The 17,093-nt window shown below is 37.4% G+C and overlaps 1 protein-coding gene across 3 annotated transcripts in view; it reads right to left on the minus strand.

Moving 5' to 3' along the window:
- Window positions 1-17,093, minus strand: part of LOC127645608 (protein EFR3 homolog A-like) — a 76,156-nt gene that overhangs the window by 28,692 nt on the left and 30,371 nt on the right. For all 3 annotated transcript variants that reach the window (XM_052129269.1, XM_052129270.1, XM_052129272.1), the window contains exons 6-7: window positions 12,091-12,240; window positions 4,511-4,615 (exon numbers count right to left, since the gene is read on the minus strand). In XM_052129269.1, the coding sequence (XP_051985229.1) occupies window positions 4,511-4,615; window positions 12,091-12,240 (255 nt within the window). The remainder of the gene's footprint in view (window positions 1-4,510; window positions 4,616-12,090; window positions 12,241-17,093) is intronic.

Consider the following 17,093-nt stretch of genomic DNA (forward strand, 5'->3'; position numbering starts at 1 on the left):
TAAATGTGATGTGTGCATTTTATAAAAATGGGGACAAGTCAAGGTACCTTGAGAACAATCATAATCTGTACATCTATGTTTTAGAGGTACTGTGTGATGCGTTATTATTATTATACAAAGAACCAGCCCAGGAAAAAAAATAACAACCTCATGTTAAAGTCAGGGCCTGTTCATTTGTTACTGTAGATGCTTAGTTAAACCATGGAGAGTGAACAAATGCTGTTGCCATAGAAACAATTCAAACAACAGTGCCTACTGTACCATATGTAGAAACCGCATTCGGCTGGTCGGGACCATTGCGATCTATAAATATATATAGAACTAGATCGCTGATGCAACAATAAACTGCCAGGAAGTGTTCGAGCGGCCATCTTGGCATGTCCAAACTGTTGTTGGCTGTGTATCGTTTGGAAGGCTGCTTGCTAGGTAGGATGCGTCCTTTTAAGGCTGCAGTATACAGAGTGTCCTCCTTTAAACAAGTCTTGTTTAAACGAGATGGTCTTCATAGGACACACAGAAACAGAATGTAACATGGTTGGTATGACAGCATGCTGCTCTTTAACAAGCGCAAGCGCTTTGAGTGAGAAGGGAACAAAGTCCCTCTGGATGGGAATGTATGAGGTACATTTTAGGTGCGTTATAATGATGTAAAGAGAAAAGAAAATAGATTTTACAGTTGTACTTTTAGTCCAACACTTTATTTAAATTCTATATTAATATAATTATACATATTATATACTCTGCACCCATCTACTGAGGTACTTCAACTTGGGAATTAACATTCCTTTCGTGTGAATGTTTGTGGGTTATGAGTGCCCACGAAGTGCCTTATGCATCCTCCGAATTCCCATGAAAGTAGGTCGCATTCGAAGGCTGCATTCGAAGTTTCCTTCTCGCTTTTCTGAAACGAGACAGCCTCGATGACGTATGCGGCCGACAAATGCGACTTCCGGAAGACGCATCCTTCCAAACGAGACACAGCCATAGAGCATTAATGACATACGCGAAAATGCCCCTGCTTCACGGTCTCCAACCTCCGGATACGACAGTCGCATTTTGCCTTATAGTGACAATCATGTATAATGTTTAATTTGCTCATTATAGATAATATTTGGTACATAGGGTGAAGAAATACACAGATGTCAGAGCATTCACCTGCCCAGGTGTGCAGCTTATCAGTACAGCACATTAATCACCAAAGGAAGCAGCAGAAATGTCTAAAAGTTGTAATAAAATTAGAAAAAGCTGTAATATCTGCTTGTTTTGGGGTGATGGCACATCCTTTCCCTGGGAGGGTCATTAAAAAAGTAAAATCAGAACATTCACCTGAAATGCCCTGGATTTGCCTGTTTTATATTGAAGTACTCGCTGTAGTAAAACATGGACACATGTCATACATTACGTTTTCGTTTGCCATTTAAACCTAGTTTAAATTTAACCAGCTTTGCATGTCTCGCTACCTCTCTTTGCGTCCGCTGCGCATGTGAGGTAGAGAGAGAATGTATGCTCTTATTCAAGTGACTGTGAGAAAAAGGCACTTTTTAATGAAAAAATAACTCTGAATAAACACTTGGATGTTCACAATAAAATGTCTGTTGGTATCTTTCCTCAGTTTTAATGAACTTGTTTACATTCAGCTGATCTGTTCACCACTGAAGTTAGTTTGAGGTACTGTACATCTAACTCGATCGGGATTTCAAGAAACAGGAAATAAATTCCTAAATTAAATAAATAATTACATGTGTGGGACATGTGTGATGTAGGAATGTACATGCAAATTGTGATTGACTGACTAATGTTTACCCACTGAAAACAGAATATTTTCCATTATAATATATCCAGTTCTATATTATAAATCTCTGTATACGTCAACCGTGCATAGTTTAATAGTCCAGGTTATGGTTTAGAACAGTGGTTCTAAATTGATTTGGTCAAGCCTCCCTTTGAAATAAGAAAACGTTCAGAAATTTTAATAAATGTACACTACTGGTCAAAACTTTAGGGTCACTTACTTATTCTTTATTTAAATCACATTTTGAATAATTTAAACGACGTAATAACAGAAATGGAACTATATGGGAATTATGTTGTGACTATAAAAATCCAAATATAACCAAAACTATGGTTTTGGATCTTCAAGATAGCCATCAATTGTCTAGAATTTGCAGACATGTACTCTTGACATTTTCTCAACCAGCTTCTTGAGGAATCACCCTGGGATTCTTTTCAAACAGGATTGAAGGAGTTCCCATCTTTGTTGGGCACGTATTGGCTGCTTTTCTTATTATTTGGTCAAAGTCATCCATTTCAATAAACTTTTTTTTTTTAAATACAATTTTTGTTTTGTAATTAAATCAATTAATATTTTGGCACAATTATATTTTTGTCTTTAAAACGTATTTGAATCATTTAAGAATACGCCTTCAGATCAAAAGATTTTTAAGATCATGAGAAACATTTCAGTCAAGTGACCCCAAACTTTTGACCAGCAGTGTACATAAACATTCACTCAAAAACGACATATATTTTCAAGATTTACTTTTTACTTTTGAGCATTATGAACGTCAGAGATCATACAGTAAAAGTAGGGGCATTCCTTTGGATGTTATCCAAAAAAAGTGAAAAATGTTCATCTCAATCATCCGAACAAACCATTTCACTAAATTAAAATGAATTTCTTATGATAATGACTTTATTCTCCTTGCATAGTGTGCTTATAAACAAGGGTTCATATGTGCAAACACTTGTATTGACAGTCTGGGACAAATTTTTCCAGGACAGATGGCCAAAAACTGGGAAAACTGGGACGATCCTGGAAAATCATGGATGGGTGGCATCCTTATTTGAGAATGGTCTTCCAGTCTTCCGCCCCACACTTTGAGAACCACTAGAATATAAACTCAGCAAAAAAAGAAACGTCCGTTTTCAGGACACTGTATTTTAAAGATAATTTTGTAATAATCCTATTAATGGATCATAACAATGAACCCTAAACAATTAATGAACATGCACCTGTGGAACAGTCGTTAAGACACTAACAGCTTACAGACGGTAGACAATTACATTTACATTTATGCATTTGGCAGACGCTTTTATCCAAAGTGACTTACAGTGCACTTATTACAGGGATAATCCCCCCGGAGCAACCTGGAGTTAAGTGCCTTGCTCAAGGACACAATGGTGGTGGCTGTGGGGTTCGAACCAGTGTCCTTCTGATTACAAGATTACCAGTTATGTGCTTAGACCACTACACCACCACAATTAAGGTCACAGTTATAAAGGACACTAAAGAGACCTTTCTACTGACTCTGAACACCAAAAGAAAGATGCCCAGGGTCCCTGCTCATCTGCTTGAACGTGCCTTAGGCATGCTGCATGGAGGCATGAGGACTGCAGATGTGGCCAGAGTAATAAATTGCAATGTCCTTCCTGTGAGACGCCTAAGACAGCACTCCAGGAAGACAGGAAGGACAGCTGATCATCCTCGCAGTGGCAGACGACGAGTAACAACACCTGCACAGGATCGGTACATCCAAATATCACACCTGCAGGACAAGTACAGGATGGCAACAACATCTGCCCAAGTTACACCAGGAATGCACAATTCCTACATCAGTGTTCAGACTGTCCGCAATAGGCTGAGAGAGGCTGGACTGAGGGCTTGTAGGCCTGTTGTAAGGCAGGTTCTTACCAGACATCACCGGCAACAACGTCACCTATGGGCACAAACCCACCTTTGCTGGACCAGACAGGACTGGCAAAAAGTGCTCTTCACTGACAGGTCGCGAGTGGTGATGTTCGTACTTGCGTTTATTATCGAAGGAATGAGCGTTACCCCGAGGCTCATTCTGACATGACCCTCCAGCATGACAATGCCACCAGCCATACTGCTCGTTCTGTGCATGATTTCCTACAAGACAGGAATGTCAGTGTTCTGCCATGGCCAGATCTCAAACCCATTAAGCATGTTTGGGGACCTGTTGGATCGGAGGATCCCCCCACAAATGTCCAGGAACTTGCAAGGGCCTTGGTGGAAGAGTGGGATAACATCTCACAGCAAGAACTGGCAAATGTGGTGCCGTCCATGAGGAGGAGATGCACTGCAGTACTTAAATTATGTTTATACAAATATTTACACACGTTAAGTTTGCTGAAAATAAAAGCAGATGAAAGTGAGAGTACGTTTCTTTTTTTGCTGAGTTTATATAGTGAAAACTTACTATGTGTATGATTGGTTCTATATGATTTACTAACAAATATATAACAAACCAGCATATTATGGATGTTTTTGATGCCAAGTTAATTTATGGTTATGACCCACCCATCCCGTTGCGTTTATGATTAATAGTCCTACCACTTTTATTAGCTAAAATTAGCAGCAGTGCATCTTCTTATGGTTGTCAAAAACAACAACAGCACAGTAGCATGTGGTCACAGCTGATAAAATGGCATCTAGGTATGTAAATCTATGGTGCCTACAGCAGACTATAGCCATGGCAACAGTACTTACACAAGCACAGGACGCACAGCATTGTTCATGTTGCCGTAAGCAGCGCGACCCAGCAACTCTCGAAAACAACTCTCCGCCAATGAAGCCGGATTCTCCTCTCCAGACCTGATAGAGAGAAGGAGAGAGAAACAGACAAATACTAGTCATATTTTAACCAAAAACCAGCAGTGATGAGCATCTATTACTTTAATTGGTGATTTATTACTCTGGTAACTTTTTATATTTTCCAAAAATTATTATTCCAAACTCATATTCGCTGTCTACTGTTGAACACAAAAAGTCTCAGTAAACATTTGCTTTCATAGTATAGTAAAAAGATGAAAATGAAAGTGAATGACGACTGAGACTTTTTCTGTTCCACAGAAGAAAGTTATATGAGTTTGGAACAACAAGAGAGTGAGTACATGTTGATTCTTCATTAAGAACTGTATATGTTTTGTATTGTTAATGCTGACAATCATCATATTAAAGCTTTGTTGACTCTGACTCTGAAACTGTAAACACACAAACATATGCATTAAACTCTGAACTCTGTGGTAAACCATATGCAATGCCTCATGCAGCCTCTGCATTCTAATGTCAAATTCACAAGTGTGTGTTAAATGGTGCATTGAGACCTGTGAGGAAACTCAGCCGCCATGGCACACACACACACACACACACACACACACACTTTCTACTTTTGGTCTAACGGACAGCCCCTGGAAAGCAATTAACAGAATCTGACGACCTTGAAAAACTGAAACAACCACACAAGTATGCGTGAGCGCTCGCTCGCTCGCACACACACACAATTCAGCTGCCTCGTTGTGTATGTGTGTATAGGAGCCAACAACAGTCACACATCCAACAAGATCAGAGTGCAACAGCAAACGGTGGCTATGTTCGTGATGGAATACTAGCATACTATTTACGAGATACTTTGCTGTCAAACATTTTTCAAATAGTATGTAAAACTGTGCACAACATGTTACGATGCATATTTTATCTGTAGTATGCTACACTGCTGTCACATGACCTCTGAATGCCACATGACTGCATTGCATGTTTAATTAAGAGAGTTCCATTCAGTTATTATCTTAATAATAAAGATTATTAACCAAAGTTGTTTTAAAAAAGTTGGCATTTTTTGGAATTACAATCAAATGGTGAGCAGAATGTTAGCCACAGACAACATTCACTTTCATTGCATGGAGAAAACAAAATGCAATAAAAGTGAATGGTGACTGAGGCTAACATTCTGCCAAACAACTCATTCAGTGGTCTACGGAAGAAAGAGAGCAGGAGTGACATAAATATTGGTAGAATTTTCAGGTGGACTTTACCTTCAAGAAAGAGACTGTAAAAACTGCAGTTGACATCACTACTACAGTATAGTCATTAAAATGTAAATGCAAGGTCAGGTCGAGCACACTACATTTTGAGATACAGTTTTTCACACAGTGTAGTCTGGTTCCATGATGCAAATGTTTTAGTAAATGTAGTAGGTCATCAGGGTATTACAGGCTTACAGAGAATTTGTGTACTGTGCACAGACCATGGTATAATGCAAAAATAGGAATGGGTAATATGGTATGACATTTCAAACATAGCCGAAGACTTTTTAAAGGGCCCAACACACTCGCAGCGAAGTGCTGCTTTGTTTTTTGAAACAGCTGAGCAACTACATACCTTTTGCAAACATTTAGACACCCGCCTCACAGCTGGGAGAGGCGTTTACAGGTACATTTAAATATGAGGATGCTCAACATCAACTAATGTGACATTAAAATGTGTTGTAGTCATTGACATCTTATTCTATGAGTAGAATTCACACGTGATCAGTAAAAGAAGCTGTTTTAACTTCTAGATGATGATTTAAATTTCTATATTTGCAGTAGATAATGCGTAATTTGTAATGTTTACATTGTGCATTCATGGCGCTAATGTGCTAACACATTATATGTGGCCTTAATATGCACCGGTTACATTCCGATATTATAATTTATGATGATTGTTACGTCCCTGTACATATTTGTATATTCTTATATTTTGTCCTTTTGTTTAATTACATCCATGGATGTATGATGTTTTATTGCAATTGTGGAGTTCTGCTTCCCTTGTGTGTGTTCCTGTTTTGTGGACTCTTTTTCTCTCTCTTTGCAGGCTGACCAACATCAGGTGTCTGCAATAATGACTGCTAATCAGTCCTCTGTCAGGATTGGTTGGTGTGGAAAAGAGCTTCAGGATAAAATCCCAGCAGAACCTCTCTGCATTGGTGCTTTCCCCTCTCTCGTGTCAGACATGATGTACTGCTCTAGTTGTTTGAGTGTATGATTGTTGGTTTTAGTAGGTAACTGATGCTACAATCAATTTGACTGTGGGTGATTCCAGTCTTTCATTGTTGTTGAACACTTAATCTTTTAGAAACTGTTGTAACTTTTGAAAATAGTAGAATTAAAATAAGTAGAAGGGAGGTGTGTGCCATTTTATTTAATCTCATCTTTTCTCCAGTTTTTGGGCAGGACGCAACATGATACTAATACTACTGAAAAGATGGGTGTATAAAAGAGTGGTAATGGGTAGAGTACAGACACAATAATGATAGGTATATCTTTCTTTGGGCAGATGTATGATTGGCTTTCGGCAGAAGATGGAACATGAGTGTAGCAGCAAAGAAAACACGAGTGGATTGTTTTGTTCTTGTAAAACGTCTCTACGTGAACAATCCTACAGATGCACCAGCTCACAAATAATTATGTGGGTTCATGTTGGCTGATCTTAATTGACTGAATGGGAATTAGCTCTCGGGCTCAAAGTAGGTGAATCTCACGGTCACACCTGCCGATGATGTGGACACAGGGTAATTCTAATTTTGGATTTTTCATTTTGTTTTAATTTCCATTTTATATTCCATTTTTTTCATTTCAAATTTAGTTTACATTAGTTTTCATATTTTGTAAGGTTTAGTTTTTGTTTTCGAGTTTCAGCTATCAATTATTAGTAGGGCTGTCGATTTAACGCGTTAATTCAGTGCGATTAATTTTACAAAAAATAACGCGTTAAAAACATTTACGCAATTAACTGCACTTCCCCCAGACCATAATAAGGCAGAGTCCTGAGAAATGCGAGCTTGTAGTACCACCCGTTTACTCCAGAGGGCAGTAAGTGAAATTTCAGCTGTATGAGCAACGCACAGTTTATACAGCGAAGAAAACACTCCAGTAGGCAGAACAAAACAAACACGTTTTTGCGTTCAAAACACTTGGAGCGCAAATGCGAACTAAGGGATCTCAAGATGTATTTAAAGATTGAGTATTAAACTATATTTAACTTGACATAGTGACCTAAACATTTTGTTTATGATGCAACGCACCCGAGACGCTAAACAAGCAAGGCTGGATTGAGATGGTGCAAAATTTGGAAGTTATCCATAAATATTTAATCACGAATAAAATCAAAGAAATTTCCTTCAAACGTATTTATTAGTACTACCTCACTAATTATTTTCTTGTAGAGAGATTTAATTGTGATGTCGATATATTATGTACATTTTGTGGTCTGCAGGAGGAAACATTTTTTCATTTATTTTGGAGTTGTCCCTACTCAACGTGTTTTTGGTCTGATTTCTGCAAGATTGTTAGAGATCATTTCATTCCCAGCATTCAACTTTGTTTTGAAAATGTTTTATTTGTTTTTCTTTAGCTATGACATGTCTCTTCTTAAGGAATATTATTTGATTAATGTTCTGCTTTTGTTGGCAAAGTTTAGTATTCATAAATATAAGTATGGTGGTTATAAAACATTAGTTTTAATTCAGAGGTTCAGCAATACCCAAGAACAATTTCCAATTTGAGTAACAAGAAAGCTGTAAAGTGTATTGAAATATGTAAACAATTTGATATTTTTATTAAACTGTTTTTTTTTTTAATTTTCCTTTTTGTTGTTGGTTTTAATATACCTCTTGGCTCTAGATGTAAAAGTTTTGTAAGCATTAATAAAAAACATGTATGACACAGGTGTAAATTTACGGATCCTTAAACAAGCCCTCATAATAAATCTCCAACTGATTTACAAACTCACTTGTGAAATGGATTGCTGTGAACTGTATGACAATGATTGACTTATGGTCATTAATATGGTAGTAAACAATACATTGTATTCTAAAGCTGCTTTTTGTTTTGTCTTATCAATGATTAACTCTTCTGCCACAAGAATGTAATGCATTTTAATTATCTGAATATTTTTTATTTTTTTAAATATATATATTATATATATAATTTAATGATAACTATGTATAATTATATATTTATATAAATTCGTATAATAATTTTATATTGAATATCCTGAAGATATTGTACTTGCACTTATGTATCCATATGTATTTCCTTAAATGTTTAAAAGCCATTAGTAAATTAATCTTTGAGAAAGTAAACTATTAACTTTTAGATTTTCAACCAGGGGCGTGTCTAGGGGGAGGCTGGGGGAGGCAGTGCCTCCCCTAGGATAAGCTCTGCCTCCCCTGAGAATTTGAGAAATAATCTGTCCATCTGATCAGATTCGGCGGCAGCCGATTTTGCCGGGGCTTCAGCCCCGAATGTTTTGAGGGTAGCCCCGAATGTATTTTGAAAAGTTGACTGACAAATATGAAACCAGACAAAAGCCTATGTAAACTCCCGAAATCATAAGTTGCCTTATTTCATTGTGTTTTGGCTTTGCACATACTGCATACAGCCTGTAAAAATAGACATAGGCATAATCTAGCCTATAGAATAAGTTCCTTTGCTGTCGGTAGCCTATGGGCGACTCTGTTTCTTCCTCTCTGTTGAATATGCAGCAGGTAGAGGAGGAGCTTGCACAGTCGTTGACATCAACTAACGTTACTCAGTGGCGAGTTAACGGCAATTAGCAGGAAAGACAGCAAAAATTAAGCAAATGAGGCTTTGGGGATTTTTCCAAAAGAAGTCAGTGGGTAAGAATTCACATTTGTTTTTGTCCTTAAAGTCTGAAGATCATCATCTAGCTGGCTTTCACCCACAGTATGCTAAACCTCAAGAGTTGTAGCCTCTAACCTCCTTGTTTAAATTAACGCAGCTTGGTAGCTCCGAGTTAACACAGTCGCCTCTCACGCCAGAGACCGCGGTTTGAGCCCCGTTGGGAGCGTACTTTTCTTGTTTATCAGGTGTTGTTTTCGCTAAGGATAACCAATAAGCATTAACATAAAATGTATGTGTCACTTGTTTTGTGATATTAGTTTGTAGGAAATATACACTTTGATTTGATTAAATGGTTTTGTAGAGTGTAGCAAAGATGAGCTACAGACTGAGGAGCAGCAGCTGTGCCAGAATCAGGCATGGAAACTGGTAACAATTAATCAGTCACTTTACTTTAGAGAAAGTTAAAAGTGAAACATTGTTTATCTCAATGATCCTAATGAAAGGATTTTGACAGATTAATTCTTCTCATAGAGATGATGAGAATTATATACAGTTCGATGCCATAGTGTGTCAATGAACTTAGACTAAAGTCATTCATGTATAGCTTTAACTTAGGATCTTATACATCATTTTGACTATTTATGTCAAAAAATATAAATTATTTATATTCAATATTTTTTTTACCTCACTTTACTCACTATAATATAACTCTTTTGTGATGACTTTATGTTAATGTACATGAAAATTCAAGAATCATGATAGATCTTAGGGCAATCCCACTGATCTGCTCTTCCCAATACATTTTCTTCAATGGTATTGGTCTACACTTTGACATATGTAGCACTTGATGAATTAGTTGTTTGAAGCTGATTTGCAATAAGTTATGTGCTGTATCTGTTCTTTTGCGTCACAGATGATTCAGGGAGGAGAGAGGATGTTGAGGATAGTACTAGAGTGGAAGATTTAGGAACTGTAGAAACAGGCCCAGCCAGAGCAAAACTCAAAGAATACCCTCTCACCAGCTTTGGACTACAGGGAAGTGGTTGCTAGAGTGAAAATAAAATTGTCTGGGCTAAGCCCCGGATGTCCTTCAATGCTGGAAACGCCTCTGCATCTGATGATAAATTACAACTTAAAAGTGGATTGTTCTGTGCATATTTTTCCATCGCTAGCAGATGAGTGAGGTCTGATTGTGTGTAGTATAGCTTAATTTTGCGCCGATTTTTTCAATTGTTTATGTTGCCCCCCCAAACAAGCCAAATGCCCCCCCCCCAAACATGATATCCTGGTAACCCCTCCGTTTTCAACTGATGATTTTACATCAGGCTGTGTGATAGAGCACTTTTCATGATGACCGGTGGCAAAAACAATGGTAAAGAAAATGACAAAAATTTGAGGTAAATCTTTTTAAGGTGATAATATAGTCAAATTTGTCATATCCTCTGTAAATATTACATTGATGATCTATGATGGAAAAGAGAGTAAGAACATTGTAAAACTAATTTATAGATAATAATTTGTAGATATTTTGTACATAATAATTTTTCCTTTGTCCTACTCTAAAAACACTGCCTGAAAATAAAACAGGAATTTGGTCAAATAACGGTCTCCAAAATTTCTTAATTTTTGCTTTAACTAAGGTAAAAAACATCCTAAGCTTTCTATAAAAGCATAATGTCAGGTTATGTGGCATTTGGATCATAATTAAAAGTGAAAAGAAACATTTCCAAAAGGGTCCCCCTTTACCCATATTCACCCTAATGTATTACATATAAAACATTTAAACAAAATTAATTCAAGGTCATTTTGATCTTATTTTAGTTCATTTTGGAATTATGAAATCATTTTAGTTCCAGTTTTTTTCCAATCATTTCACCTTTTATTTTTAAATCAGTTTACGAACATGTTTTCATTTTAGTTTTCCTTGACAATAATAGCTCTGTGTGGATCTAAGGCAGTAAGGTGTTTGCCCAGGCGAGCTGTTGTGAGAACCACCAGAACAATCTAAAAAATGCCAGATATTGTTCTAAATGACATCACACTGCTCTTTCTTCAATTTCATTGGAAGTGTGCAGGGACCTTTAAATGTACACACCTACAAAGTAATTCAAGAGTAAATAATACAATTTTACACATTTATATTTTGAGAGATTTTAAAATCTTCAGGTGAGAAAATGTCTGCTGTGAGACTTGCAGGTCAGATATCTCACACCTGTCAATCAAACGCAGCCCAGCTTTGTGTTTGCAACCTTAATCAGTGATTGATCCACCTGATCAGCTTTCAGCTCCTGACTATAGACCAGAGGGGATTGATTGATGTTTCCATTCTCCCAAACACAAACAACCAATTAGACTTAAATATTCCATGCACACATGAGCCCTTTTCTAAAACACCTTCACAGGTTGTTCTCACACAAACACACACATGCTCAAAGGAATCCGATATCCTTGATTGCCCTCCACATGTATACCCCCTCCTGTGTTATCAAGAAAATCTCCCTTCCTCCCTCCTTTTATTCCCCTGTTGCTCTCTCCATGTGCTTGGTGGGGTATCTTTTGTGCTTGGTATAGAACAAAAAAATGTAAGCACATATTTAGCAGCAATATCATCTTGTACAGGAAACTTTAAAAGGATTTCCTTTGCTTTAATGTGTGTGTGTATACCTCTCAGAGTCCTCGTTGTCTTGCATGTTGAACAGCATGGAAGGGATGAGTTTATCCATGTGTTGAGGCTCCCAGATGATTGCCTGCAGTTCATCATTCACAGTCTTTCTAACGACACCCTGAAGACCTTTAATTCCAGCCACACGTATCCTATAGCGGGAAAGTGCACGTTAAACACACAAAATAAACACTTATTAAACTAAGGGTTTTAGAAGTTAACTTAAAGATTCTAATTAATATGTTCAAGACTGTTAAAATGATGTAACACAGTTAATGCATTTAATTTCACATAATATCTGGAATATTTTTTTCTGTGGGATTTCTAAAGACTGGTCAGAAAATAAGGTCCCTACAACTTTTGGAAGGAGAATTTCATTTATTTTACAGATGTTAATGATTTTTCCAGATAATTATTTAAAAATATATTTTATACAGATTGTCCTTGCAAAGGATAAATAATGGATAAAACATTTTACAGCCAAGCATAATTAGAAAAATTTATATTTTTACATGACTTTTTAATATTTGATTCATTTTCATGACTTTTTGGTTCTGGAAATCACAATGTTGATATTCATGATTATATATATATATATATATATATATATATATATATATATATATATATATATATATATATATATATATATACACACACACACACAGTTTGGTTTCCATGTTTTATGGGGACTTTCCATAGACATAATGGTTTTTATACTGTACAAACTTTATAATCTATCCCCTAAACCTAACCCTCACAGAAAACATTCTGCATTTTTACATTTTCAAAAAACATAATTTAGTATGATTTATAAACTGTTTTCCTCATGGGGACCGACAAAATGTCCCCACAAGGTCAAAAAATTCGGGTTTTACTATCCTTATGGGGACATTTGGTCCCCACAAAGTGATAAATACACGCACACACACACACACACACACACACACACACACACACACACACACACACACACACACACACACACACACACACACACACACACACACACACACACACACACACAGTTGAAGTCAGAAGTTTATATACACCTTAGACAAATACATTTAAACTGATTCCTGACATTTAATTATAGAAAACATTCCCTGTATTAGGTCAGTTAGGATCACCATTTTATTTTACGTATGTGAAATTGTTTAACTTGGGTCAAACTTTTTGGGTAGCCTTCCACAAGCTTCTCACAACAAGTTGCTGGAATTTTGGCCCATTCCTCCAGACAGAACTGGTGTTACTGAGTCAGGTTTGTAGGCCTCCTTGCTTGCACAAGCTTCTTCAGTTCCCACAAATGTTCTAATGGATTGGGGTCAGGGCTTTGTGATGGCCACTCCAATACCATGACTTTGTTGTCCTTAAGCCATTTTGCCAGAACTTTTGAGGTATGCTTGGGGTCATTGTACATTTGGAAGACCCATTAGCAACCATTTAACTTCCTGGCTGATGTAGGAGATGTTGCTTCAATATATCCACATAATTTTCCTTCCTCATGATGCCATCTAATTTGTGAAGTGCACCAGTCTCTCCTGCAGCAAAGCACCCCCACAACATGATGCTGCCACCCCCATGCTTCATGGTTGGGATGGTGTTCTTTGGCTTGAAAGCCTCACCATTTTTCCTCCAAAAGATAATTATGGATAATTTGGTCATTATGGCCAAACAGTTAAATTTGTTTCATCAGACCAGAGGACATTTCTCCAGAAAGTAAGATCTTTGTCCCCATGTGCACTTGCAAACTGTAGTCTGGCAGATTTGGAGCAATGGCTTCTTCCTTGCTGAGCAGCCTTTCAGGTTATTTCGATATAGGACTAATTTGACTGTGGATATAGATACTTGTCTAACTGTTTCCTCAAACAACTTCACCAGGTCCTTTGCTGTTGTTCTGGGACTGATTTGTATTTTTTGTAAAAACTATGCTCATCTCTAGGTGACAGACTGCATCTCATTCCTGAGCGGTATGATGGCTGCGTGTTCCCATGGTGTTTATACTTAAGTACTATTGTTTGTACAGATGAACGTGGTACCTTAATTTTCTCCCAATGATGCACCACACTTTTTTTCTGAGGTCTTGGCTGATTTTGTTTGATTTTCCCATGATGTCAAGCAAAGTGGCACTGAGTCTGAAGGTAGGCCTTAAATTACATCCACAGGTACACCTCCAATTGACTCCAATTAGCCTATCAGAAGCAAATTGGCTAATTGTCTAAAGGCTTGACATAATTTTCCGGAATTTCCCAAGCTGCTTAAAAGGTACAGTTAGTGTATGTAAAGTCCTGACCCACTGAAATTGAGATATAGTCGCTAGAACTATAATGTACAGATTGAGTTTCGAAAGGAAATTGGTACTTTAATTCACCAAAGTGGCATTCAACTCATCACAAAGTATAGTCAGAACATAACTGAAGTAAAAAAACAGCAACATCACTATTTTAATGTACAAAATGTACAACAGTAAAGAGAAGGCTCAGGGGTGCATTCCTTATGGGAAGAATTGCAATGAAAATGATTAACAAAAAGAAAAGGTTAGAGTAGGCAACTCTAACTCTAAGACACACAAATATTGGACGATAGATAATTGGAAAAGAGTGTTATGGATCTTAACCCAATTGAGCTTTTGTGGGATCAGCTAGACTGTCAGGTGCATGAGAAGTGCCCGACAAGACAGACACATCTATGACAAGTGCTACAGGAAGCATGGGGTGAAATGTCACCTAAGTATCTGGACAAACTGCCAGCTAGAATGCCAAGGATCTGCAAAGCTGTCATTGCACGAAGATTAAGTAGTTTAAAAATTAGCAATTTTTCACATTATTAATGCCCGACTATACATTGTGATCAGTTGAATGCCACTTTGGTGAATAAAAGTACCAATTTCTTTCCATAAAAGCAAAATCTGTAGATTATTCCAAACATTTGGCTGCCAGTGTACATGCACCTGAGCTAAATATTGAGTGTCATGGCAAAGGCTGTGAATACTTATGTACATGTGATTTTAATTTTAATAAATTTGCAAAGATTTCAAACTAACTTTTTCACCTTGTCATTATGAGGTATTGTTTGTAGAATTTTGAGGAAAATAATGAATTTAATCAATTTTGGAATAAGGCTGTAACATAACAAAATGTGGAAAAAGTGAAGCGCTGTGAATACTTTCCGGATGCACTGTATTACACAGTACTGTGCAAAAGTCTTAGGCACATAAGATGTTTCACAAAAGCATTTGTCTTAAGATGGTTATTTATATCTTCAGCTTTAGTGTGTCAAAAGGAAATATAAATGTTAGACTCCCAAACATTACTTTTGCAAATAGAAAAGATTAGAATAGAAGAACAGAGAGACTTGCAACAGATGTCATGGCCCCCACAAAACCCCCCACTGAACATCATGTCAGTCTGAGATTAGATGAAGAGACAGAAGCAATTGAGACAGCCTACATAGATAGAAGAACTGAGGCGAATTCTTCAAGAAGCTTGAAAAATCCTATCTGCCATTATTACTGCCTCTCAAAAACTGTGTCCAGGTGTACCTAGGAGAATTGGTGCTGTTTTAAAGGCAAAGGTGGTCACACCGAATACTGATTTAGCTTTTTTTATGTTTACTGGATTTGTATGGCATTAAGTGATAAATTAAAACTATTTATGCCATTATTTTTGAAGACATCCTCACTATGCATGTATGTGTATATATATATATATATATATATATATATATATATATATATATATATATATATATATATATACATACACTCACCTAAAGGATTATTAGGAACACCTGTTCAATTTCTCATTAATGTAATTATCTAATCAACCAATCACATGGCAGTTGCTTCAATGCATCTAGGGGTGTGGTCCTGGTCAAGACAATCTCCTGAACTCCAAACTGAATGTCAGAATGGGAAAGAAAGGTGATTTAAGCAATTTTGAGCGTGGCATGTTTGTTGGTGCCAGACGGGCCGGTCTGAGTATTTCACAATCTGCTCAGTTACTGGGATTTTCACGCACAACCATTTCTAGGGTTTACAAAGAATGGTGTGAAAAGGGAAAACATCCAGTATGCGGCAGTCCTGTGGACGAAAATGCCTTGTTGATGCTAGAGGTCAGAGGAGAATGGGCCGACTGATTCAAGCTGATAGAAGAGCAACTTTGCCTGAAATAACCACTCGTTACAACCGAGGTATGCAGCAAAGCATTTGTGAAGCCACAACACGCACAACCTTGAGGCGGATGGGCTACAACAGCAGAAGACCCCACCGGGTACCACTCATCTCCACTACAAATAGGAAAAAGAGGCTACAATTTGCAAGAGCTCACCAAAATTGGACAGTTGAAGACTGGAAAAATGTTGCCTGGTCTGATGAGTCTCGATTTCTGTTGAGACATTCAGATGGTAGAGTCAGAATTTGGCGTAAACAGAATAAGAACATGGATCCATCATGCCTTGTTACCACCGTGCAGGCTGGTGGTGGTGGTGTAATGGTGTGGGGGATGTTTTCTTGGCACACTTTAGGCCCCTTAGTGCCAATTGGGCATCGTTTAAATGCCACGGCCTACCTGAGCATTGTTTCTGACCATGTCCATCCCTTTATGGCCACCATGTACCCATCCTCTGATGGCTACTTCCAGCAGGATAATGCACCATGTCACAAAGCTCGAATCATTTCAAATTGGTTTCTTGAACATGACAATGAGTTCACTGTACTAAAATGGCCCCCACAGTCACCAGATCTCAACCCAATAGAGCATCTTTGGGATGTGGTGGAACGGGAGCTTCGTGCCCTGGATGTGCATCCCACAAATCTCCATCAACTGCAAGATGCTATCCTATCAATTTGGGCCAACATTTCTAAAGAATGCTTTCAGCACCTTGTTGAATCAATGCCACGTAGAATTAAGGCAGTTCTGAAGGCGAAAGGGGGTCAAACAGAGTATTAGTATGGTGTTCCTAATAATCCTTTAGGTGAGTGTATATATATATATATATATATATA

Source organism: Xyrauchen texanus, chromosome 6 (assembly GCF_025860055.1).
Source record: "Xyrauchen texanus isolate HMW12.3.18 chromosome 6, RBS_HiC_50CHRs, whole genome shotgun sequence".
Lineage (NCBI taxonomy): Eukaryota > Metazoa > Chordata > Actinopteri > Cypriniformes > Catostomidae > Xyrauchen > Xyrauchen texanus.